This window comes from Strongylocentrotus purpuratus, unplaced genomic scaffold, assembly GCF_000002235.5.
Source record: "Strongylocentrotus purpuratus isolate Spur 01 unplaced genomic scaffold, Spur_5.0 spur5_scaffold_16, whole genome shotgun sequence".
NCBI classification, from domain to species: domain Eukaryota; kingdom Metazoa; phylum Echinodermata; class Echinoidea; order Camarodonta; family Strongylocentrotidae; genus Strongylocentrotus; species Strongylocentrotus purpuratus.
This window is the reverse complement of record NW_022145601.1, coordinates 25,988,816-26,015,899: the sequence shown is the minus strand read 5'-3', so window position 1 is coordinate 26,015,899 and position 27,084 is coordinate 25,988,816. Positions and strand designations below refer to the sequence as shown.

Here is a 27,084-nt window from a genome sequence, read left to right as displayed (position 1 = left end):
AAAATCAGCCATTTAGATTATTAAATAATATTTGTATATATGTGATTTTTCCAGGCTAGAGCACATATGGACTAAATTTTTTCAAATTAACCCAAAATTATGAAACATTAGCTCAGTAGGCATACAGGATCCTATAAGAATGGATAAAAAAGTTGGTTTGATATGGTATTCACTTCATAACATCAATGGAATCCTTAAATAGAACTTAGTGGCAGGGTGTAAAAAGTCATTGAAAGAATTTTTTTTTTTTGTCTTCCTTTCTTTTTATATCCCTTTCATTTTTCTTCTCACATGTCTAAATTCTTTGCTTCTTTTGATTTTTCACTTTCTATTCCCCTCCTCCTTTCCTTCTTTGGTGTGGAACTCTTGAGGAGGGGTACCAGTCCACTCCGAAGGACTCCAAGTGCCTATCACGTTCGTGGTGTTTGAGCGTCGCGCGCGCGGGCGCACTTGTTTTGGGGAAATCCCCTTATAATTTTGCGGTCGTGTGCGGGAGTCAACATCAATTCTCTGTTACACGACTGGCCTGGGGATCAGGAAAGCAGAGCAGAGAATTAATCACACGTAATGTACTATATCTTTCGAAGAAAAGCTGTACCGATGCCGCCCCGTGACTATTAAATGCTTGGTTATCCTGCTGTGCTATGCTATACCATCAAAACGACAATGTCATGTTGAAAAACTCGAAGACAAAACTGGCTGAGCTGTGCAGTGCGGTGTGACTGAGTGTTAACTTGTCTTGACTTTAGGTACGTCACCAGCATGCACCATACCGGTCTCTTTCTGTATTGGATATTATATTTGTCACAAACCATAGACATAGTTTAGGCGGGGCATATGATATAGGAAGCTTACACATTTACAGATGGACCGAAATCTTTGATCAGTCTCTGATATGGATGGTTGTTTTGCTAAGACCATGTCAGGCCCCACTGACCACAAGGTTGACACACTATTGTCAGTCTTACAAAAGAATCCCCAAATACCATACGGTCATATTCGATTGATAAAAATCTGTAAAAACCCAATTACACACACACACACTCACATACGGTTATCTTTGTCTAGTTAAATAGGATTTAGGGTGAAAAGTAGCCTGTACAATTATGGTTGCAGACGTGTAGCATAGCCTTTACTCTTTAGGCTGTAGGCTGTACGTGTATCAATAGTCAAAAGGCAATAACAGTCGGGTTAGAACATGCAAAATAACTAAATTCAAAGGACAACAATTAGAATATCTTTTCACATTATTGTCTTGAAAAGTCGTCTCTAATTGACTTATGGCAGATCTAATATCAGCTGAACCATAAATTCAGGGAATTTGGTATTTTAATTAAGTCTTAATTTGTGCTTTTTGCTAGTCATCCGGGAACTTCAACTACTGCATGATATCGATATCACACGAAAACAAAGTCATATTTACAGAGGTAAGTCAAATTTTGTTATTTCAACATAGTCAAAATAATATAGATAATAATAATAATATTGTATGGCTTTTTTTCGTGTGATACAAGAATATATCGCTCTTGCTAAGACAATATTAGACTTGTCTTTGACTCATCCAATATCGTCATAGCTCAAGCAATATATATTTGTAGTCTTGTATCACACTCAATTAAGCCATCCAATATAATATTGGATGGCTTTGAGTTTGAGAGTGATACAAGAATATATTGCTCGAGCTATGACAATATATTCTTGTATCACACACACAAGAAAGCCATATAATATGATAATTATTATCTATATCAGACTGACTAGCTAGGGAATAAAATTTGACTTATACCTCAGTGAATATGGCTTTGTTTTTGAGTGAGCTCGATATCGATAGTTGAAGTTCCCGGATGACTGAGCAATACGAAAACAATATTGATCAGTCATCCAGGTACTGCGCTAACGATATTAAATACTAGTACACTGATTTATTATCCACTGGGAAGCCTTACATCGATAATAATCATTAATATTAGTTAATAGATGTGTAATACAATGTATTGAGTAATCACCCGTACCTGTGTTTTTTTTGTATCTGCAGAATTTTCTGATATCGACTGTTGTTCTGCTGAGATTGCATCTGGCTCCTCTGACCGCCTCTATACATAATGTCAACACATGTCAGTTTTATTAAAGAATGACCCATACCAGACGATTATTTCTGTCTATATGCTACACTACTCCACTGCTACTCAACTTCCCCCTAGAGTTACTCCATACCGTTACTGCACTTAAGATACAACAGCATCTTACTGTCATCAACATTTAAGTTACCAGAAAACTCTGAAAAGTTGAAGAACTGAGGCTCTGTAATACATGATTTACACACTTAATTCTTACCTACTGATTCCTTCATATCACTAGAGAAAACAGTAGCCATGATGCAGCTGATTTTTCAATATCTTGGGGTTACAACTTGTCTAATGCTACATGTATGTCTTGCTGGGAGCACAGAGGAAGGCTCCCTGCCAGGACACCTGCAAGTTCTTGGTAAACACCGACCTCCGGAGGGCCACATTGAAATTCTCCTTGAACCTCCATCCCCCAAGGAATTCTGGGAGAAATATGCTCGGGATGGCATCCCTGTCCTGTTTCGCGGGATGGCTAACAACTCACTCGGGATGCATCGATGGACGGATGATTATCTCCGGGAATACTACGGCGACCTACGAGTGAAGATAGAAGCAAAAGCAGAGAAGGAATATTATCCTGAGGGAGACAAGGGGATAGGCCAGGACACCGTGGGGTACTTCCTCAAGACGTACAAGTCACGCAATGCATACATTGTCTCTCAACTCCCTGACCCGATGTCAAAGGAAGTCTCTGTTCCTCCCTTCATGACCTGTGGCACTTTCAGTCAGCGTCTTCTGGAGGCCAATCTTTGGTTCAGCAGTGGTGGCACCAAGAGCCTGCTTCATCGGGATGCAGACAATGCAATCAACTGCCTCTACTTCGGAACTAAAGATTGGATCTTCATTGATTCCAAGCATGAAGATATGATCCCCATAGCTGATGAAGAGACCGAGGCTTATGGTGGGTATGCTGTACTGAACCCTGATAGCGTAGACCTAGAGAAGTTTCCGAAGTTTGCTGATGTTCCTTGGACCTATGGGAATGTGACGGCCGGAGATTGTATCTTTCTACCTCGGGGTAAGCATTGCTCTGCTAAATTAAATAATTTTTCATGTATTTAATAACTTCTCATATCATCCGTTTGGAGCTAGTAGGGCATTAACTCTGTGTTAAAGTTCATGATAGGACGTCCTTCTGTCTGTAAACCGACAGTGTGATGTACATGAAATTATTATTGATGAAGAATGGTATGGATATAATGGCTAATGCTGGGATTCAAAAGTGCTTTGAATACAGAAGTACAAACAACTTGTGTTCATTTGGTACAATTTACGTACATGTATCATGGATAGGCAATTGGAGAGGTTGTTCCGATACAAAATTTGTGCGAAGGGACAATCCTATAATATTGTCTCTGTAATTGGGAAGGAATATAGGTTAAAAAACACAGGTCTCCAACCGTGCAGCTTTTGATAAATTGTGAATGCTCATAATTTTACTGTCAATAACAGCTAGAGCATGGATTTCTAGGGGTATGTGTAAAGTGTCTAGATAATAACGTAGCCTAGCTAGCTAGCTAGCGAAATGTGGTGACAAAAAGGATGTGTCAATAACACAAGTTGCATATTTGTTGAAAATCATAATTTTATCAGTTATAAATAAAACCACATGGATAGGATATGGAGCTGGTAACAAATGCACCATTCTTGATGAGGTTTTATGTTAGCTAAACCTTCATTTCAACTTGTCAAAAAAGAAACTTTTGATTAACAAACATCACTAACTATGTAGCTTTCCAGACGTGTCTTTTCGTACCACTATACATTTCGCTGAGTTACCTAAATTATGTTTGTCCTCTGTCAGGTTACTGGCACCAGGTCCGTTCCTATGGCTCTCGGAACCTTGCAGTCTCTCTCCTCTTCTCCCGCATCAAGGATAATGATCTGTCTGACTGTGAGGGCGCCAAACTGTCTTACACACCACTGAGTGACATGGAGATGGTCTTCACCTATGATGGCTATGCAGAACAAAGCATGGGAGATACAGATCCATTTGAGCTGAAGTAAGTAAAACAAATAGTTGACAACAAAAAATCATAGCAGAATCCTAAATGTACGTGTACTTTGATAAAGAGGTGTGTAAGCATACTGAGCACTATATATATATATATTTTTTATTTTTTTTAAACTCAACACAGCCCCACCCCCCCCCCCCCCCTTGCTTGAGCAAAAAAAATGTAAAGGTAAAATTGTGGTTACCATCTTTTTTAAAGCTTGTTTTTTGCCAGGGGTGGGGGCTTCCCCCCCCCCCCCTGGATCCGCCACTGAGTGTTTGTTAGAGGTGACAATTTTACCAATGATTCAAAATTATGAAGACTTCTAGTCTCTTCACTGAGTAGCTAAAGTTATTTTTGAGTCCGGCAAGTTGAGTTCCATGCAAGTTTTTGGGGGTCAAGTGTCATTTTAGCAAAAATTTAAAGTTTGAAGTTGATGCTATGGTTCTCTGCGACCTGTAATATGACGTTGGTTTTCCAAGCAATTCATCAAAGAAAATTAACAACGGCATGTAAAAGGCATTTGGAAAGTTTAAAGAAAATTCTGTCAGAATTCCAGGAAATGTGGTGTTCTATTTCAGGAACTCTATTTTGACGAGTGGAAGCACTGGCCCAGGAGGTTCCGCTTATTTAACTGTAGCAATTCCTCATAGATAGACCTAAAACAAGCCTCATTTTCTTCAGTATCCGAGGGTCATTACTGTAAATTTAAGGAGTAGGTTGTATGAGACAAACAAAATTGATTGAAAAGTGTTTAAGTCATGTCCAATTTTTCCAGCAATCAACTGCACGAAGTATTGATCGAAGTACAATGATTGACCGGAAGAAATATTTGGGCAAATTGCATTCCATGTTTCGGACCTTTTAACTCTCATGGGAATCACATCTGGGCCCTAGTTAAACTCGTGATCAATAACAAGTTATTATGATGGTTATAAGTTACTGAAATCAGGGCATTTGATTGGCTGAAAGGGAATTTAGGATTTGTTATTGATATTGCTAATTGTCCAGATTAAATCCAGCAATGTTACTTCATGCATATTCTAAGGTGAAACACAAAATCTTTACTGGAATCGAAAATGAAACCCTATTTGCATTATCAGTAAAAGATAATACATGTTTGTGAAGATCCTCAAAAGGTCACCCTTTTTTGTCAGTCTGAAGTACACTTGGAGATGACCAGCAGAGCAAACTCAAATATTTTCCACTTCTTTTGCAGTGACACATTTCAAGAATGGTGTCAACACAGTGGATCCAAGATGAGTACGCAAGATGTCTTCGGTTACCTGCGACGAGTAAGTAATACCGAACATGACATCGGTTCTTTCAGCATTGCTCCTATAGCTATCACTATAATTGCTGTGAAACCAGAATTTTTGTGCAGCATGAAATGTTCCCAGATTTCAGGAGTCATGGCTCAGATATATACCGGTATGTGAAAGTTTCATTCAACAAAATACTTGAATCGCAATTGACACAATACTGTCATTTTCAGTTTGTGAAGGTGCATGCATGTCACAAAAACTTCTGGTTTTACAGATTTAGTATTTCCATTGTAAATTAACTTAAAACAAAAATGATTTTTTTTTCTCATAATTGTCTCTCAGTTTACTTTCAGTTCTTACTATGGAAAAATTATCTTGAACATGACAAAATATGCACCGGTTTAAAACTCCCATGACTAGATAACCCTTCATAGCTGACTGTACTTACAGTTGATTCCTTCAAGGGAATACGGAAGTCAGTACAAATCTGCACTACCATTTTATATTGCACGAGCATACATGTGCACTCAAACCACTCTGTGAACTATTTTGTGTAAGATTTGCAGAATAGGCTGCTATTTTTTCTTGGTAAAAACTATTGCAAGAAAAAGTTTGAGTATAATGTATTAATTTTTCTTCCTACATGTATATTTACTGACAGGAATGAAGTTTTATTATACCTGTTACTATGGCCAAAAATATGTGTAAATAGATTAGCATCACACTAACCCATTTCGTGCAGACTTAATTCTGTGCACTCTTATACATGTATATCTAGTAATTCTTTACATACTATTAGAAAATATCCTCGATCATGCCTCCTTTGTGTGGTAAGATGATTTTATTTCCACTTGAAATGCCACATTCTGATAGACAATTAAATCAATCTATTGCGATTTCGTGAAATTTGCAGGATTTTCATGATCGTGATGCAGATGATGAGAACAATATGGGAGGTGCTGCATTTCTACTTGAAATAGCTGATCAGGTAAATTGCTATCAAGGTGTGTTAGTGGATCTACCCTTTGTACCATACAATCCCTGGATAGTTATACAAAATATGGTCCAATGGCAATTCCTCCACGGTTAAACAAAAAAGCAGATTATTATTATCATTATTATAATTACTCCTTGCCCTTGGTGGCCCTGAATGTAACTGAAGACGAAATTCAGTTATATAAATCACTTGTATATTTGTTAACGTACATTATTCCTCAAAATTGTTCATAATCTATTCAATGGGTCTAAAAATATACATACATGTATATCTAGGGAATATGTAATTTTTAGCAACTTAGCATATCTCTTATATGAAGCTTCTTTGTTTTCAAGTACACTACATGATCTATGACGGTTGAAAATCTTTTCTTTTACGCTATACAGCTACCAGTTAGCATACTGTAAGCAAATCTCTTATGTGAAGCTCCCTTGTTCATATACCCTACATGATCTATGACAGCTGAAAACTATTTTCTTTAAGGTTGTACAGCTTCTAGATGTGGACGGAGACAACAAAGTATCCTGTACGGAGGAAGCCCAAGGCCTCAAATTGGCAACCCTGAAGAAGTTAGCGCACATCATTGACAGGGACCCTGCCAACACAGAAGAGTACGAGTATGCAAAGTTTGAGCCCAACGAAATCAGGTATGCTTTTTTCTATACCGGTATCTTCCCATTTTCTCCTTTTCATATATACATCAATCTATCTCTTTGTAAATATATTTCCCATGTGTAATTATTTGTAGTCTTATAAGGTAGTTACGTTTTTATTTTATTTTTTTCTCACAAAAGACTACATTGGTCAATAGACATCAATTTTTTTGGTTAACAGGAATCCAGCTATCTGGATTAGGCATGACCCAGAAGTTATAATTGAGACGTGCATGCTGGCTTGACCCAGTTCAAATGACCTGAGGTTTGGGAAACATGATTGATGATTGGCCAGATGCAGTGATTCTTTTGAACTTGAACTTGAACCATTATCCAATATTCATAACTTGTTTACATTTATTCTTTATGACATTATCAGTCTTTGGAATACATTCTTAATCTTTTAAATTCTCTTAGTTTATATTAATAATATCAATAAAGCAAAATTTTGAAATTTATTACTCAATCCTTTGTAATAAATAAGACACATTTCTCTTTATACAATAGGCTTGCGGGTGCACCATGTGAGAGAGAGAGGATTGAGGAGTCCTGAAAAGGACTCTTGGTAATCTTTCTTGGGGGTGTGTAGTCCTGAAAAGGACTGTTTGTGTAGTCTTGAAAAATACTGTTGGTTATCTTTCTTAGCTTATAGTTGTAAGGAGAACTATAGCGCTTGGAGAGGATGAGTAGCGGGAGTGGCTCGACGTTTCGAACAGGTTGACTATCCGTTGTCAGGAGTGGAGAATAGCTGGCGTGCGTGAGCTTAAATCACTGTGAGCTTAAGTCACCATTTCTCTTTGTTGTTATTTCTTTTCTTCAGGGACTTTATTTCTGATTTCATCTCAAGTCATGAGAGTGGAGGACAAGCCGTTATCTCACGTGAAGATTTTGTTAAAGCCTATCAAAAGTTTGGAGGATCCCAGAAGATTGGAAACGAGGTAATCACCACCAGATAGGTGCACAAGTTGCAGTGTACTATCATTTTATACATCATAATTATCATTATTATTATTTTTATTGTTATTATCAAAATCATTATTATTATTATTATCAGAATTATTATCAGAATTATTATTATTATTATCATTATTAATATTATTATTATTTTCATTGTAATTGTTATTATAATTATTACTATTACTACTATAACTATTACCATTACCATTACCATTACCTTTACCTTTATTTTATCTGTACCTTTACCTTTACCTTTATCTTTATCATTATCATTATTGTTGTTAATATCATTCTTATCATCATCACAATTGTCATCATCATCCTCATTTATTCATTTATTTATTTGACAGTTCATAAAAAGCACAGATAAGATTCAGTAGCAAGAGACTAATACAAACTAACAATATGAAAGAACATGTAAAAGCATTTGGACGGCAAGTGGGCCTGCAGTATGCACACAAGTAATGCAACACTGTTTCCCGGAGGCATGTGCCCCCACGCTTGCTGCTCCCCGTATGTCTTCATGATAATGCCAAAGTGAAATATGTATAATCTATGTGCAGAAACAGTATGTAACCTGAAGTAATGGCATAATTCACTCTAGATAAAGATAAAATTGAAAGAATTAGAGTCAGAAACGATTGCTACAATGTACCTGTTTATATGATTTAAACATATACATGTTGTATAATGCAAAGAAATAGCTAGTGAACCCATTCATATTCTTAAAATGCAAATGTAGACTTGACTATCTTTGTTTTGCTGTGCCTGCAGGTATTTGATATATTGACGTCGGAGGAAGAGGAATCCATTTCTACTTTGCACTTGAAGGACCAAGTGGAGAATATTTCTGCTCTCTTTGTACCCAAGATGAAACCCCAGAAAGCAGATCTCCGCTGGGAAGAACAAGATGATGCTTGGATGGCAGAACATCTTAATCCTCAGAGTCATGGAGAACTCTAGATACCTTTCACACCAACAAACTATTTGAGAATTTTGTGGCCTTGAGACATTTCGGTCAGAGGCCTCCTTTCCTGAGACCCAGGACAATGCCTGAGGAAAACTTGGTTTCAAGTCCAAGTCCAGCCTCGAGTATAGTCCAACACTGCTGTTCATTAAGCCCTTCTGTGCCATGCTAATGAAGTTTACAACATGTTGAAAAAAACTTCACGATGAACGTATGTCTTTTTGTTTCATCTGTATTCTTGTGCTGCGTACAGCACAGATTAAACTCCTACCAAAAATATTCAACTAATTAATTTTAATAAAAACAACAATTTTAATCATTATACTACCATAGAGAGAGTGTTAATATCGGGTTTTATTGTGGTTGTGTCCACTTTTCTGGATGAAGAATGACATGCAAAGGTACCCTTTTGTTGAATAATATATATGACAACCTATAATATAGATACATTGACTGCTATGAGAGGCATCGCTGGGGATTATCAGGATGTAACGTCCCCGAGAGCCAGTATAGAAACAGCTTTGCTTCAAATATTAAAGCAGTAAATACATCTTTTATATAGGGAATTCACAAACAAATCTACAAAGAATTCTTACCTTATCCTTTTCTTGGGTAAAGACTGGTTAAAACATCACAGAAAATCTGAGACACTGTCTGTAAATCTTCGCTGGAAAGTTGCCAGAATGTTACGATCATTCGGGAATCGCAGACAAAAAGCATTGTATGGTATCCGTGCTCGCACAAAGAACTTTCGACACGTTAATCAATGGGCTCTCAGCAAAATATATTTATGCGGCCCGTTACCGTGGTAACGGGCATCTTTTAAAAAACTATTGACTGGTAGGCGGGCATTGCTAAAATCATGACTTCAATTTCAACCAATCAGATGACTAGATTTATTCAACATACTATTAAAGAGAGGTGTATAAACAAAACTATGTCTTTAGACCCATTCAAATGCCAGTATAAAGAGTATTTAGTGCTAATTGTTTAGCTATTTGAAAATGATATATATGGCATGAATATCTTGAATATGTTTACTAATTGAAAATCTCTTTGGAAATTAGTTTCACTATTGTATCTTTGTACTTATATTGTATATTTTGTTTCCATGTTTAATAACGGGTTTATGGTTTAACGTTATCCCAACCTTTTCATGATCCCACCACATTGGCTTGTACAATGCTATTGATTTTATGTTTTATACATGTTTTGAAAATGGAGATGTGGTAATCAATTCAGTTCAATCGCAGACTTTCCACATTTGATACGGCTGGCCCTTATAAGTCATTCGAAATGTTAATCATATAATATACATGTACTCTAATTCTAATGTTTAGGTATTTTACACAAGTGAATTGTGAACATAATATTGAAGTTTTTACTACACAACACACACATATTTTGTATCAGATTCATTAAGCATACAACATAAATTGATTTTTGTTGTGGATTGATTCAATATATTTTCATCAAAACTGGATCTAAAACTTCACTTTTTGTAATTATACATACATATAAGTACAATCTTATATTGTCTTGTAACAAGAACATAAATTGCTCCATTCGTCCATCTGCTACATACAATGAATGGAACAATCATGGATTGCCATCTTGTATACTTTTGTCACATGTACATAGTATATTTAAAATATGCTCCAAAATAATGTGGCAGTTTAGAATTCCGATCTGTGTCAGACAAAGATTTATCTTGCAAACTACAAGCAGATCGTTTCTAGAATAGATGGTATGTTTTTACTTGACTGCTTTTAAGGAAGGCATGTGTTGATTGTGTTTGTTTTTGAGTAAGCAACCAGGGGACCGAAGGAGTTTTAAGCCCTCTCTGAGGGACTTGACATTGAGGCTTAATCAAGACCTTACCAACAAAAAATTAGCAAATCAATTTGGTTCCCAGTAGCAAGACCACTACTCTACCACTGTCCATTGCGCCTGCACAAGGTATTATATATCCCAAGATAGAAACAAATTTTAATATCACTGTAGCGAAGAAGTGGAATCAAAGTATGACGTCTTTCAATTATGAATACGAAAATAGATCAGAAAGTTATACAGTAAAATGTCTTTCAAGTATGAAAATAAAAAAGTAAATAAATTTATACACTTGATTTGTATTGCTTATTATGCAAATATACATGTAATCACCACTTTTGCCTTTGCCTGTGTACATATTTCAGTACCAGGTACTTTAAAGTCAGTACTTTTGAAATTGCCTGTTTCTATAAAATCTAAGGTCATGAAACTTTTGTATTTAGTTAAATAAAAAAAAATATCAGATTAACATGATTTTGTTTTCTTTTTCTGTTATTAATTGTGTGCATGTTAAGTTATTCTAATCTAAAATTTCATAATTCAGCCACTCTATAAAAAAAGAGTGTATAGAAAGGGTGAATTGCCATTTGGTCTACAACCAGTTTGTCTACTGCCCAATTGGTCTATTCCCATATGGTCTACACCCTGCCCGTCTACTATCCATGTGGTCTAATAATAATTTCACCTTCTTATCATTTGGTCTAATGACCATTTAGGTCTAATTTCTAATAGGTCTAATCTCCAATAAGTCTACTACCCATTTGGTCAATTGTTTATTTAGTCTAATAACTACTTGGTCTTATTCCCATCCCTTTCCCTTTTCCTTTTTCTTTTCTTCACTTAAAGATTGTGTCGATTTCAGGAAAGCGGGAATGTTGACACAAAAGCGGAAAAAAAGAAAAATAAAGAAAAACTAAGGACAATTATTATATGTAAGATAAAAGAAGCCGAGCAGTATTCGAAGTAAGCCTGCGTTATGCCTAGTGCTTCTACTGATCATTGTATGGGGTGAATTAAAGAGGGAAAAAAGTATTATATAAACAAATTGCATCCATTTACAACCATGAAAGCAGTGACATTGTACGAGACAAATGCATGAATTAATCACACTGACATAACAAAAATACAATCATGATCACATCATCGTGAAAATGTTTTATTCACTGGCATGCAGGAATACAGGTGACACTTATCCCAGGGAGTTGGAATGGATTCCCTGGTTATCCGGTCGTCATGCAGTTAAAATAAACCCATTACACAGTTAGTGAAATAGTAAGTGACAGCTGTATACACAATCATATATGGTGAGAAAAAAATGTGTAGAAATATAATAAATGTGAGCGTGAAACATATGCCCCGATATTACATCTGCAGAGAACTGGCAAAATACTCTATATTCTATTACTACTAGACAAGTTTTATAGGCCTACGACTACGAGCCGTAAGACAGAATTTCTAGACAATAGGAACTATATTCTTTGTAGACAGGTAATCGGGATTTTTAGATGATTGCCCCGATTACTTTTTCAATTATCTTCGGTGTTTGATGTCTCTACCACGGCGCGGATCCAGAGGGGGGAGGGCGGGAGAGAGAGAAAGAGAGAGAGAGAAAAATAGAGAGAGAGAGAGAGAGAGAATAGAGAGAGAGAGAGAGAGAGAGAGAAGGAAACGAAGGGAAAGGAGAAAAAAGAAGGGTGAAGAAGAAAAGAAAAGGGGAAAAAAGAAGGAGATGGTGGAGGCGAAAGGCATTGCCTCCCCTTGTCAAAAATGAAAGAGAAGGAAAGAAAGGGAAATAAAAAAAGAAAAGAGGATATAAAGAGGTAGAAGAAAAGAAGAGGGATATCAGTTGCGATTTTCCCGCCAACAATTTGTGGATCGGGGGGGGGGGGGGGGGGGCAAAAGGCCCTTGTCTCCCCCCCCCCAAAAAAAAAGAGAGAAGGCAGGGAAAGAAAACTGGAGGAGAGCTAAAAGGGAACAAAAAAGAAAAGCGTGAAAAGAAGTGGAACTCCCGCCAACAACGCGTGAATCAGGGGGGTGCGGGCGAAAGGCGGGGCGGGGGGGGGGGGGGGGGCGAAAGGCCCATGCCTCCCCCAGCAAACCGAAAAGAGAGAAGGAAGGGAAGTGAAAGGGAAAGAGGAGGGAAAGGGAAAGAGGAGAGAAAGGGAAAGAAAAAAAAGATAAAGAAGAAAGGTAGAGGAGGTCAGTTACAAGTTTACCTGCCAACAAGGTGTAGATCGGAGGGGGCCCACTGGCGTACTGATGGTGGGGGAGGGGGCAGTTGCCCCCCCCCCCAAATAAAATTCAAACGTGGTTCATTTCTAATTCGATGATATACAAAATGTTGCTAAAATGACATAAATTTACGAGATTTTTTCTCACTTTTTGGTCAATTATACTTTTGTATGCGTTTGTTGGAAGATGACAAATCGGAAAATGACTGGGTTCATCTACATGTATTTTCAGTCTTGTGTATACCCTTTGTTGTCTGATGACGCCACCCGGCCGCCCCACTCTTTTTTTTTTTCGCTCGGTGTAGCAAGGCCACCTATCAACAGTGGCCACTTTCTCTGTTTCCCTTGAGTGGCCACAATAGACAGGTTTGAATGGTTTGCGGCATTTCGTATGTCTTAGGGGCAGGGTGGGGGTGTATCATTCTGCACATATTACATGGATACATTAGTTTTTATTCAATTTAAAGGGCACTTACATTGAAGGTTACCTGACATAGATCCTTGAACTTGAACGTGAATTCTCAATCCCACGCCCCTATCCCACATCCCAGGAGTGTTGAGTAGTGTTGATTTTTTAAAAATCTGTCACATATCCCATCCACCTTGAAGATTCTCACAAAGGAAAATAATGTGGTAATGAATAAATTTGGACAAAAAACGTTTTTATAACTTTGCGGATCCGGAATGAGCGCAGACTTATAGCCTGCTTGATGTGCGCATAAGCGTCACAATGCATGTGCGTAACATGTGCAATTTTCAACCAATCAGAAGGCAAGGAACCGCGCGTCGATACGTTAAAATGCTTTGACCCGCGCCTCGCGACGACAGCTCTCTTTCTCGCATCTTCACTTCGCCAACAAACCTTATAAGTTATATAGGCTAGGCCTATAGCCTACCCATATTCGTAGATCTAGACTTTGAAACTACGAACGTAAAATAGGAATTCTTCTTACGAAAGTGAGCCCTTTGTGCTGTTGCCGTTCACAAAAAGGTAAAGTACCGTACCGTACGGTACATTTTCGCCACTTAAAGTCTAAAGAAGTAGCTACCGGGATATGGCTCTTTGTTTTAAATAGATAAATCAACTTAGGCCTAAGCCTAAGCCTTTTACTTGTAGATCTACTAAAAGTAGGCCTAGGCTTTGTATAACTAGTATAAGCTTGGCTTGTTAGAGCTTTTGTGAGTAGTGTGCCGCGGGGTTTCATATCCAGTGCTGGCGAACAGAGCAACAAGACTTGAGCCTTATAATTGTCAGGTTTATCCAGTTGTTAGGTTTGTCCAATAATGCCGAGTTTGTGCCAAAGAACTAATAGTCGGACATTTCGGTTAGACCCAGACAATACGGACTAGGCCTAGATCTAGGCCTGAACCAGAAGTGTATGAACATTGTGAACAACTTCTGCTTTAATCAACATGTCCAGGAACCTACACGACTCAATAATACGCTCGATATTCTTCTCAACACCTATCCATCGCGGGCCGCAAAGGGACGTTCTTACCAACGTTGATCAGGAAAACGGCAGCCACACATGTTTGTATAAATTCCTTACATACACTAATTGCAGGGAATGTTGTGCCAATAAATGCAAAAGGATTCAACAAGAAAAATTGATAAATATTGAATGAGTAACAGGAGGAGAAATGTTATCAATTTCTAAGATTTTAAAGCAACAAGTCATATTATGTATTCATTTGCATTTTCAATACCCTTTAACGAGCAGTGCAGTGCTCTGCATAAAACATAATTTCAAATTATACATGAACATACCGTTGTGTCAATTCCCCTCATTTATTTTAAGATCAGTTTACTGTATAAAAAGCACTTTATATGAACCAGATAATGTTATTATAATTATCATTATTATTATTACAACAGACTCCAACCTATTGTTAAACACAGTCAAGTATGGTAATTAGGCCCGGCCTGCCACCCCTGCCACCTAATAAGCTAAGAATGAAATGCATGAAGGATATTTATTCTCCTTGACTAGAACAATTTAAACTACATTGTCACCATGTTCACATTAATATACTAATTTTTAATGGACATACATTTGTTAATGTCACAATACAATAGGTTCACTTTCCACATGTTGTCTTTATATTTGCAGGCAAGAGTTCGTTTATTATTTAAGCCCCAGTGCTTGCAAAAGTGTGGCGAAGCACATGTGCCACATGTACAGTGGAGCAAGTGCAAGAGAAGTATTCCAAGCTGAACGCATGGCAGCCCGTTCGAGCTCCCTAATTGACAGCATATGGGGTAAGGTAACCGAATTGGGATTGTTCATAAAAATATCATATATTTATATTTACATATTTTTATCGTTTTTAATATTATCTGTAATGCATAACGGTGTATAAAGGATATTTTATTACATGTTATATACATATGTAGAGATCATAGTTTACATTTGATTATTTGGTCTTTGTCTTCATTAGATTAACGGCGTATATGAGATGTAGTGGCAGTTGTCATGTTTTCTACGTAACACATCTCACATACTAAGCAATAATAAGATGTATTGGTTAATTTATTTTTCTCAATCGGTCGATTCGATAAGATAACTCTCCATCAATAAAAGAAAATTAATGCTTATTATGTTCCTAATGATTTTGAGGATTTGCAAACATCAACACTGAAACGTCTGATCAGTTGCCGCAGCGACGTCTCCGGCCGTCGCGGGGACGTTTTGACAACGTCCCCGCAACGTGGCCAAGTTCTAATATAATAGACCTGCTGGAGACTGGAAAAATCTACCCTAAAATAGAATATGTCTCAATTTCCTGCGACTCCCCTGGGACCCGGCTAGTCGAGTCACCACCAGGTCGCCACATCGTCTCCAGGCCAGTACCTACTTAAATTAACATATATAAACTTATCAGTGGAGAGAAGTAAAAAGATTTGTTTTCATTGTTAGACATGAAATCCCTTGTGTATATTTGAATTATTGTTTAATAAGTACCCTTTATTTTGTATTTCAAATATTGTTTTATAGGATGGTCCCCCAGTTAACGAAAAGATCGCTAGAAGTTGAACAGGTAAAGTATGCATCCTCATCCCATCATATTTTCTTCATCCACTAAAATGGAATTCAAACTCAAAAAGCTCTGTGCAAGACTGGGGAAAGACAATCTTAAAAGAATTAAAGGTTCATGGTGACAGATTATTTAAGTTAACATGTGCGGCATTAGGAATATTTTCTCTTTAATTGTATAAACATCGTACACAGTATTTGCATGGGATTTATGTTTTTTTTGGTCAAAGTATATTCTATTTGTAGCAATGACAACAACAGACTATCTGGCAACAATCACCTTCCTCAAAGTAAAAAAATGTAATCATTGTAAAATATATACTAAATGTTGAGCACCCTATTATATAATTGCCGTAAAATCTAAAAAAAAAAAAAATAAGTTACTACAAAATGTGCACTGGCCTCAAATGACTTTTATCACAAGAACAAGATCAGAAGCGGAACGATACTGACGGTGGTTACAAATAATCCACATGGATCAAAATCATCAAATGTGGGGGATGGGCTCTTAAATCGACCTTCTTGTGTTGGTTAGGAGATGAAGTTGGACCACAAAAACAAATTTGGATAGTATCCATGCCTTCATCTGAGGCTGTTGAATGAATGAGTCAGTTTATCACCATGAATAAGAGTCATGTGGTTAGCATCCACCAAGGATTCCAGACATTCTCCATCGTCATTGGTCTACCCAGAGTCTCAGGTAGCACTCTGGCTGTTGAAGTCACCAATTGCTACGTTTACAGTGCCATCAGTCACTGAATATAGAAGGCAATTGTCTCAATTGGTGGTTTGTAGATTGAGCTGACAGATATTATTATGAGGCCAATAATTAAAATTGCAATATCATTACTAACATTGGTCTTTCAGCTATACAAGAGTCATTCCAGAAAGCGAGAAGGTCTGCGTGAAGTTATCTAGCGTATTAAATGAGGATCTGACTGAAGAGAGAGAGAGAGGGAGACCATAAACTTAAGTATGAAAGTTGCTTATTTCTCCCCCTCTTGTATCATTTATATCAATCTACTTAGGTCTAAACTTTAAACCATTGTCCTTGCCGGCCAGAGGTTCAAGGAGAACCCGCTGGAAGGTGGCCCGGCTGGTGCCTTCTTAGGCCGCAGTGAGACAGGCTGGATGAACAGCGAGGTCAGTTTCCTGCCATTGGTTGAGCAGCAGAACATCCCGAAGCCTGTTCTGCTGCTGGTGGATGGGCACAATCAGTAGCCATGTTAGCTATCAGGTTGACAAGCTGTGCAACGAATCCGGTGTAGAGCTGTACCCCCTCCCAGCCCATGCATGCCACATTCCAACCCTGCGATGTGGCTTTTTTCAAACCATTGAAATCAGCATGGGCTAGGGCTGAGCGACTGTATCGCCAGGACAACCTGGTAAAATATGTCACCAAATATACGTTCGCGAGCACGTTCAGGGGGCCCTGGGAAGAAGTCTCCAGGAGGAAGGAACTCGTCCAGTCGGGTTTCCGGACCGCCGGCATCTTTCCCTTCACCCGCAACTATGCCAAGGAGAAGCTGGCTCCTGCTTCAGTGTACATAGAGGAGGAAGAAGTCTCTGACGTAACCATCAACGTCCCTGGTCCCTCGGGTGATGCCGGTCCATCGGGTGACGCTGGTCCATCGGGTGACGCTGGTCCATCGGGTGACGCCGGTCCATCGGGTGACGCCGGTCCATCGGGTGACGCTGGTCCATCGGCTGACGCCGGTCCATCGGGTGACGCTGGTCCATCGGGTGACGCTGGTCCATCGGGTGACGCCGGTGATGCCGGTCCCTCGGGTGACGACGCAAGTCCGTCATCATCGTCTTCGGGAGGTCATGGTTTTTCTCTCGAGAAGCACCTTCGCTATCCTCATAAGGAAGGCAAAGACAGTGAGGCGAAAGGGAGAAGATCTGTCCAAGTGCATCAGTAGTGAAGCTTACTTGAAATATCTAAGGGAGAAGCAGGAGGCAAAGGATGCAGAGGAGGAGAGGAAAAGAAAGAGGAAGGAAGAGCGGGAAATCAAGAAGAGAGCAAAGGAAGGTGGAAAGAGAAGGCAAAAATCAAAGAACACAGAAGAGGATATCGACGTCAACATCTGTCCAGAGTGTAAGGGGACCTACTCCAACGACCCAGACGATTAGGTAGGGTGCTGCTATTGCGAGCGATGGCTGCACATCGTTTGCACTCATGGATTGGAGGGCCTGTCCGATAAAGACATCGTGGCGCTAGATTTTAAGTGTCACTTCTGTTAGAGTTGTTTTCAAAATTAACTGTTCATCTGACTGCTCAGTCCATACAGATACATTTCTTGGTATCATTTGTCTTATCCAATAAGATTTCGTCTTCCTTTTCCGCTGACAGGGTTCATGCAAAAGCATTCTGATCATTATTTTACAGTGCAATATTCATTTGTATATATGATTGTATTCACGCCATTTTTTATCTAAATACATTTTATTTATTTGTTTGTGGAATACCACGAAAGTCGAATTTACAATGGTAGTATTATCATTATTTTCTTTAAATTCATGCAAGGAACAATATTCTGAAACGATTTTATTATAATGAACATGGACCACAATTATCTTGCCATTAATTTCTATGTATGAGCCTTTTATTAACGAAATGAAATAAAATGAAAACATTCCTTTTTCAGACTTTCTAGTCCATGATGCAGCTTACGAGCTGGAAATTAATACCTTCATCAATGACATCTTTGCTGTAAGCCTCTTAACATCTTTGTCTCATAGTTGTGATCATATTAATAAGTCAATCTTGTCTAATACAGTGTCCATTTTAGCCTTTATATATAGGCAATTTCTACAAGTTCTTACCAATTCATCATTCAATAAATATGTAATAAAATGAAACATTTTTTGAGGCGGAATCCTCACGTAATCGGAATACAGCGGCACGGCAAGTCAAGCTCCGAGCTCATTATTGCTTTCCACCCAAACACAATTAGCGATGAACATTAAAGTAACTAATGTTACATGAATTTTTTCTTGCTTTTAATTCTAGACTGACTGACGACTTGCTCCGAAAAGAACATGATCAGATCAAGCCTTACATTCAGGTAGGCTTCTCATTATAATAATTATATTATTATTTGTAAGATTATTACCATCATTTTTATAATTATCATTACAATTATTATTATTATTAACATTTTGTTTTAATAATTATTATTAGTTGTAGTAGTAATACATTAATATTTCAAAAATATTATCATGACTATCCTCCGTAAATTATTTCATTACCATAAACCAGCTTTCCTACATTTCTCTTCCTGCAGACCATCGTCCAAGACGCAGTTCTTGAGCTTGAGATCGAGAACTAACTAAATGCAATTTTTGACGTAAGCAAATAAAAAATCAAAAAATTTCCATTTGATTATAAGATTTTAAGTTCGAATGTTTAAACATATCAAATTGTATTGCATTTTGATACATCTTAATTCTATCTTCAGCGGGATTTTGTATACGGACTTTATTTTAGGAAATGTGGAGGCAGATATATTGCTTTTAATTATTCATCCCTCTCATTACAATATATGGAAACCTAGAATACATTCACTTCTGTTAAGCCTTGTCGACATTTAATGAGGTAAGTACACTTTACCTATATTATTACTTTTTCTTTTAAGGTGATAGTATTCTTAAGTTAGTTGGCAATATTTTGCGTATATCATTTCCTTGTCATTGTCATAAACCAGCCTTTTTATGATATTATGTTTTCTGTTTTTTAGACTGTCGTCTGAGAGCACAGGCTTGATCGAGAGGTGGAACTTTACATCAGCGACATTTTTGCCGTAGGCATCTCGATATTTTATTAATTAATTGGAAAAATGCGATAGAAAAAGTAGTTTATTTGATAATCTTATCTTCCCCTCTTCCCAGGATGTAACTGCTAAATGTCTATTATTACAGGTGCTATCAAAACCATCACCACCGCCAACATTGCCGCTGACTACACCACCAGTACCACTACCACTACCAGCTCCACCACCTGAGCAACACCGGGTTCCACCGCCAGGAGTACTACCGGCACTACCATCAACAGCAGTAGCACTACCAGCGCCACCATCAGAACCACATCAGGCACCAACACCAGTAGCACTTTTGGCGCCACCGCCAAAACCACTACCGGCACCATCACCAGTAGAACTACCTGCGTCACCAACAGAAGCACTACTAGCACCCCCACCAGCAGTTTTACCGACGCCATCGCCAGAACACTACTGGCACGACCACCAGTAGCACTTCTAGTTCTGGCGCAACCATCAGAACTACTATTAGCACCACCACCAGTAGCACTTCCAGATCCATCACCAGAACCACCAGCAAAGCCACTAACGGATCCACCACCAGTAGCACTACCGGTGCCACAACCAGAAGCACTACCGGTGCCACAACCAAAACCACTACTGGTACCGCCATCATTAGCACTACAGGCGCCACCACCAGAACTACTAACTGCACCACCACTAGTATTACTACCGGCGCCACCACCAGTAGTACTACCGGCGCCACCACTAGAACCACTTCTAGTACCACAATCAGTAGTACTACTAGCACCACAAAATCATTCCATAAATTGGGATAAAAATAATTATTCCACCTTTATGACCAACAGTGTACTTATTATCATTATTTTGGTTGTTATCATTATTATTATTATAACACATAGCGTTATTTTTGTATTACTATTGTTATTATAATACTTCTTAGTATCGTTGTCGTTATCATTATCATTATGATTATCATTGTTATTATGTGTTATTGTTGCAATCTTCCTTGAAAAAGAGCCGGGGGGGGGGGGTCCAAAACGTTGCAAGATCAATGTATTTTTCAGGTACAGGGCACACATTGTTGATCCTACGAGTATAACGCCTGTTGATCTGAACAGAGAGATGGAGAGACCATGACAGGAATCTATATATTCACTAATAGTAAACTTCCCTTCTTCAAATTCTTTTTTTCTCCAACTAATTAAAAGTCAATCCTTTAGATTTTAGACTATTTTTCGTTGGTATGTAAATTTGTTTTTAGATTTGTTTTGTAAACACAAACCATTTCCTCCACGCCATATAGAATTAAACTGTTATCCTTGGAGATCATGTGCGGTTTAAAGCTCATTATTCAGCTTTGTTGCGCTCTATTAAATGATAATTGTCGAGCGTCATATTAATGACAAAGATATTTTAACGATGAATGTGAATGACAAAGAACATGCTAAGTGTTGTTTTTGCTAGCTGAGGGGAAAACCAAATCAATATTTGTCCGTCATGCAGGCCAGAAGGACTTTATTATTGTTACTAGACGAATCCAACAAAGCAGAAGAGCTAGAGCTCCGGTCACCCAAGAACATTTATATTTAAATTTACTTGTAATAAAATTGGATTAACCTTGTTGCCAACGGGAATCATCAAAGGCCTACATCTTCTACAAGACTAACCAAGTTCTTCCAAGTATTCGACCATCATTATTTACAAAATAAGGTAAATCCATTCGTTACCATCATCGATATATTACAAGTAATTTTGTCATTAGTCATGCCAATATAAGTGCGGTTATAAGTTATTTTGTCTTGCATGCTAAATGCAATTCATGTAAATTGTCTCTTTCTTTTACCTTAAAGAAGGATAATCGCTCGAGGGGATTGACTATTGTTTTGAGGTGATGTTTAATGTCCCGTACGACAACGAGAAATCGTCATTTTATTTAGGGAAATCTGCAATATTAAATTTGAAAATTTGTGCCTCTGAAGCAGGCAACCAAAGTTACTTTTTGTTATTGATGTTGTTTCTCTGCTATTGATGTTTTTGTCGTTGTTGTTATTGTAGTTGTTAAGGTTTTCCAGTATAAAAATGAACGATTGGCATATTTTGTTTTGAACATGTTTGTTCGTACTATATATTTGGCAGTATTATTCTTCCTAATGTGGTTACGTAAAAACTCAGTCTGCTTATACATAAGTTCGTATTTACTTAAGGGTAAGTCCGGCTCATTTGGAAATTGAATTGAATAAATAGATAAAATTGTTACCAACGGACTGAAAGATTCGTCAAGAACAGATAAAAAATACGAAGTTATATAGAAATTTGAAGTTTTGAATAATTTCATGAAACGGGAATATGAATTTCATAGTCTATAGGCAGATTAGCCCGTTGATGATGTCATCCCCTCACTTTTTTCTATCTATTTTGTTCATAAATTTCACAAAAATATCAATTTTCTGCTCTGACAATTATAATATGGCTTGAATCCTCATGGAATAAGCGAAAAATCACAATTACTGTAACTTATTGTGATATAAAGGGAACAACATATCCCGGTGTGTCCACAAAAAAGATCTTGAAATGTCATAAACAAAATATACGGGAAGTAGTTATTGCAAACAGTCTTTGTGATACATGCCACTCGTTCATAAAATTATGCGAATCCATACATTCCATATAATTTTTTCATTTTTATGTCAGCTTTTGATGGAAAAACTTTACTTTTTAAAAATTGTTCTCTGTTCACCCACAATGGGACTAGCCTTTTTGATAGACCTATTTACACTACCTTGAGATGTAGACAAGTCATGTCAAATGTAGTCAGAATACGAAGTTACTAAACTCGCGCCAGTTTGAACCCAAATGCAGTTAAACTTGGTATAGGGTCCTTATACAACCTTAACAACTAATTTCAAAACCCCCTGTTGAAATCAGGGCTCATTGATTTTAGAGGCGGTATCGTTTTTCCACCCTTTGTTTTTACTTACCAGGTTGGTGACATCGATATACCCAGTCCGGCGGGCACTACTTCGCTCACATTATGATCACTCCCGTTTTAAAACTAATCCACAGCCTCTTTACTGAATGACTAGCTTGAAATACAAAATGAGTTCAGTCGACAGTATGACATATTTAATCATGATGATGTGACCATGATTAATATATCTGCAGATACACTTCTGGTCAGGCGCGTACGCAGGAGGGGGGGGGGGGGGGGGGGGGTTAAACCCCCCTCCACCTTCAGTTTTTTTTTTTAATTAAAAAAATTATGCCAATGATTGACTTTAAAAAGGTGACCTTACACCCCCCCCCCCCAACGAAACAAAATGTCAATTTTCCAAATTTCGAGACCCCCCCAAAAAAATAACTAGAATTTAAATCGTCACGAGGACGATTAAGGTGGTCTGTCTTCAAGTCTTATGATAGATTATAATATTTACTTTATTGAGAAAGGGAGAAGTTATAAAGACATGTAAACAATGATGATGATGATGATGATGATGATCTTGATAGTAATGGTGATGACGATGATGATGATGATGATGATCATGATGATGTTGATGATTATCATCAACAGACCATGATGACATCAGACTGACAAAAATGAGAGAACATTTAGATAGTATATAGTCACAGCTACAACATACTCAAAAATCAACAAAAATCAAGCCGAAATAACGGCGATATTGCTCGCAAAAGACAAGATTTTGTAGAATCCAGATTTGAGAAAAAGTCATCTCCTATAAGGATTGCACGCAAAAAGTAATGGATCAAGTGATAATAGGGTAATAATAAAGTAAATATAGTTGTTTATTACATTATTAGCGATTCTACGTGTTTTAATATTCAAAGGAGATGGTACAGTGAAAGGTCAAAAAGAAAAAAAAAGTGAAGAAAACAAATTGTTGGAGACGCCCGGACTCAAACCAGGGACCTCGAGGTCGGAAGTCAAGTGCGTTACCGATATACCAAAACATTTCCCATAGAGATTACACATAAACGGAAAATGGAATTCTCAAATCCCACTTTGTAAGTGAAATATAAGCATGATCCCGGCATCTGAATGAAAAATAAAGGGCACACTTATGATAGCTTATTGTCTCAGCTACAACATACTCAAAGCTCAGCGTAAACAAAGATAAAACGACGGAGATATTGCTCGCGAAAGACGAGAATGTAGAATCCAGTTTTGAGAAAAAGTCATGTCCCATAGAGAATACACGCAAAATTTGAAAAATTGACATGCCTCCTTTAATCGCAAAAATACGCCATGATACCATTGTCAAAATGAAATATCGTGGTAACTGCATTTGTAGAGAATGTTCTCAGGTAGAACATATCAAAATTTGAAAGAAAATTAATCAATATTTACAGAGATACAATCAATTTTCTAAAAATCTGCTGACGTCATAATATGCAAATTGAAATTTTGAGTTCGGAGGCCATTATGATGACGTAATGAGTTAATTAAGGGTCAAATGAGACATGAAATCATATCTCCAACTCATAATCTATTTAAATATGAAAGAAATTGGGGGGTATCTATCCATTCTGAAGAGTTAAAATGAATTTTGTATAGGCATGTTTTTGCCCATGTATTGAGGATACAGATAGCGCAGGTCGGCGCGTGCGTTCAACTTTGACAGCCGCTAATTGCGTTATTACTGGTCGAAAAAAGGTAAACAAGGTATCAAAATACTTGGAAAAATGTAATATATATGTTAACAGAAAAAAATTTGGCGATTCTATGTTGCAAAATGCCAGGACGCGGGGATACGCGCGGAAACGCGCGCGCGTTATTGTGCGCGCGCGTTTCCGCGCGTATCCCCGCGTCCTGGCATTTTTTGAAAATGCTTAAAATGGCCTGAAACGTATGTTAAATTAATTTAGAACGAATTTGACCATTTTAAAATTTTAATGCGCGCGTACGTGCGCGTCGAGAAGCGCGCGCAGAATTTGTTGACATTTTTAGTTGACCTTTGACCTGAACTTGATGTATACAAAATATGGTTCATTTTTGATTACTCGTTATTGATATATGATAATGAACTGATTTTTACAAAATGGCGCCTGGATGACGTCACGATGACCCCATGAACTTGAAAGGGCCTGATGACTGACAAAAATTCAAAGGAAATTGACCTTGTCTATGTCGAGTAAACTTGTGCACAAAAAAGTGTACGGAAGAAATAAAAATAAACTAGAATTTAAATCGTCACGAGGACGATTAAGGTGGTCTGTCTTCAAGTCTTATGATAGATTATAATATTTACTATATTGAGAAAGGGAGAAGTTATATAGACATGTAAACAATGATGATCATGATGATGATGATCTTGATAGTAATGGTGATGACGATGATGATGATGATGATGATGTTGATGATTATCATCAACAGACCATGATGACATCAGACTGAAAAAAATGAGAGAACATTTCGTCCTTGTTTTCACAAAGTGACAGTAGTGAGGAAAATCGTAACGCAAAGTGAATGCAATTCTTTTTCACTACCGTCACTTCGTGAAAACAGCAACGATATTTTAGATATTATATAGTCTCAGCTACAACATACTAAAAAATCAACAAAAATCAAGCCGAAATAACGGCGATGTTGCTCGCAAAAGACAAGAATGTAGAATCCAGATTTGAGAAAAAGTCATCTCCCATAAGGATTACACGCAAAAAATATTGGATCAAGTGATAATAGGGTAATAATAAAGTAAATATAGTTGTTTATTACATTATTAGCGATTCTACGTGTTTTAATGAGCAAAGGAGATGGTATAGTGAAAGGTCAAAAAGAAAAAAAAAGTGAAGAAAACAAATTGTTGGAGACGCCCGGACTCGAACCAGGGACCTCGAGGTCGGAAGTCAAGTGCGTTACGGATATACCAAAACATTTCCCATAGAGATTACATGTAAACGGGAAATGGAATTCTCAAATCCCACTTTGGAAGTGAAATATGAGCATGATCCCGGCATCTGAATGAAAAATAAAGGGCACACTTATGATAGCTTATTGTCTCAGCTACAACATACTCAAAGCTCAGCGTAAATAAAGATAAAACGACGGAGATATTGCTCGCGAAAGACGAGAATGTAGAATCCAGTTTTGAGAAAAAGTCATGTCCCATAGAGAATACACGCAAAATGTGAAAAATTGGCATGCCACCTTTAATCGCAAAAATACGCCATGATACCTTTGTCAAAATGAAATATTGTGTCGACTACATTTGTAGAGAATTGTCTAAGCTAGATCATATCAAAATTTGGAAGAAAATTGATCATTGTTTACAGAGATACAGTCAATTTTCCAGAAATATGCTGACGTCATAATATGCAAATTGAAATTGCCAGGACGCGGGGATACGCGCGGAAACGCGCGTGCATAATTACGCGCGCGCAAATTTTGAAAATGCTTAAAATGGCCTGAAACGTATGCAAAATTAATTTAGAACGAATTTGACCATTTTAAAATTTTAATGCACGCGTACGTGTGCGTCGAGGTGCGCGCGCGGAATTTTTTGACATTTTTCGTTGACCTTCGACCTGAAGTTGATGTTTACTAAATATGGTTGATTTTCGATGACTTGTTATCGAGATATGATAATGACCTGATTTTTACAAAATGGCGCCTGGATGACGTCACGATGACCCCATGAACTTGAAAAAGTTAATTAGACTTGAAATCATAGGGCTTGATGACTGACAAAAATTCAAAGGAAATTGACCATGTCGATTTCGAGTAAACGTGTGCATAAAAAAGTGTACGGAAGAAATAAAAACTAGAAATTTAATTTGTCATGGGGACGAATTAGGTGGTCTGTTTTCAATTTTATGATCATTAAAAATTCAACAACAACAAAAAATGAAGAAAAAAAATTGTTGGAGACTCCCGGACTCGAACCAGGGACCTCGAGGTCGGAAGTCAAGTGCGTTACCGATATACCAAAACATTTCCCATAGCGATTACACGTAAACGGAAAATGGAATTCTCAAATCCCACATTGTAAGTGAAATATGAGCATGATCTCGGCATCTGATCGAAAAATAAAGGGCACACTTGTAATAGCTTATTGTCTCAGCTACAACATACTCAAAGCTCAGCATAAACAAAGATAAAACGATGGAGATATTGCTCGCGAAAGACGAGAATATAGAATCCAGTTTTGAGAAAAAGTCATGTCTCATAGAGAATACACGCAAAATGTGAAAAATTGACATGCCTGCTTTAATCGCAAAAATACGCCATGATG

The 27,084-nt window shown here is 37.6% G+C and overlaps 2 protein-coding genes across 3 annotated transcripts; one reads left to right on the top strand and one right to left on the bottom strand.

The window, feature by feature from the left end:
* The first annotated feature begins 466 nt into the window (after positions 1-466).
* Positions 467-11,258, top strand: LOC585208. 2 transcript variants are annotated; one of them, XM_030987148.1, is made up of 8 exons: positions 467-718; positions 2,036-3,144; positions 3,931-4,129; positions 5,340-5,415; positions 6,299-6,373; positions 6,866-7,029; positions 7,856-7,973; positions 8,767-11,258. In XM_030987148.1, the coding sequence occupies exons 2-8, from the start codon at positions 2,373-2,375 to the stop codon at positions 8,953-8,955; spliced, it is 1,593 nt and encodes a 530-aa protein (XP_030843008.1). In that variant the 5' UTR covers positions 467-718; positions 2,036-2,372; the 3' UTR covers positions 8,956-11,258. The 2 variants fall into 2 exon arrangements, with proteins under 2 accessions (XP_030843008.1, XP_011675972.1); XM_011677670.2 differs by having other exon boundaries at positions 467-749.
* Positions 11,259-20,016: 8,758 nt separating this feature from the next.
* On the bottom strand, positions 20,017-22,829 carry LOC105443970 (putative per-hexamer repeat protein 5). The gene is made up of 2 exons (XM_011677684.1): positions 22,816-22,829; positions 20,017-20,614 (listed from the first exon to the last, which is right to left on the bottom strand). Exons 1-2 carry the CDS (start codon positions 22,827-22,829, stop codon positions 20,017-20,019), a joined length of 612 nt encoding a protein of 203 aa, XP_011675986.1.
* Positions 22,830-27,084: the final 4,255 nt, after the last annotated feature.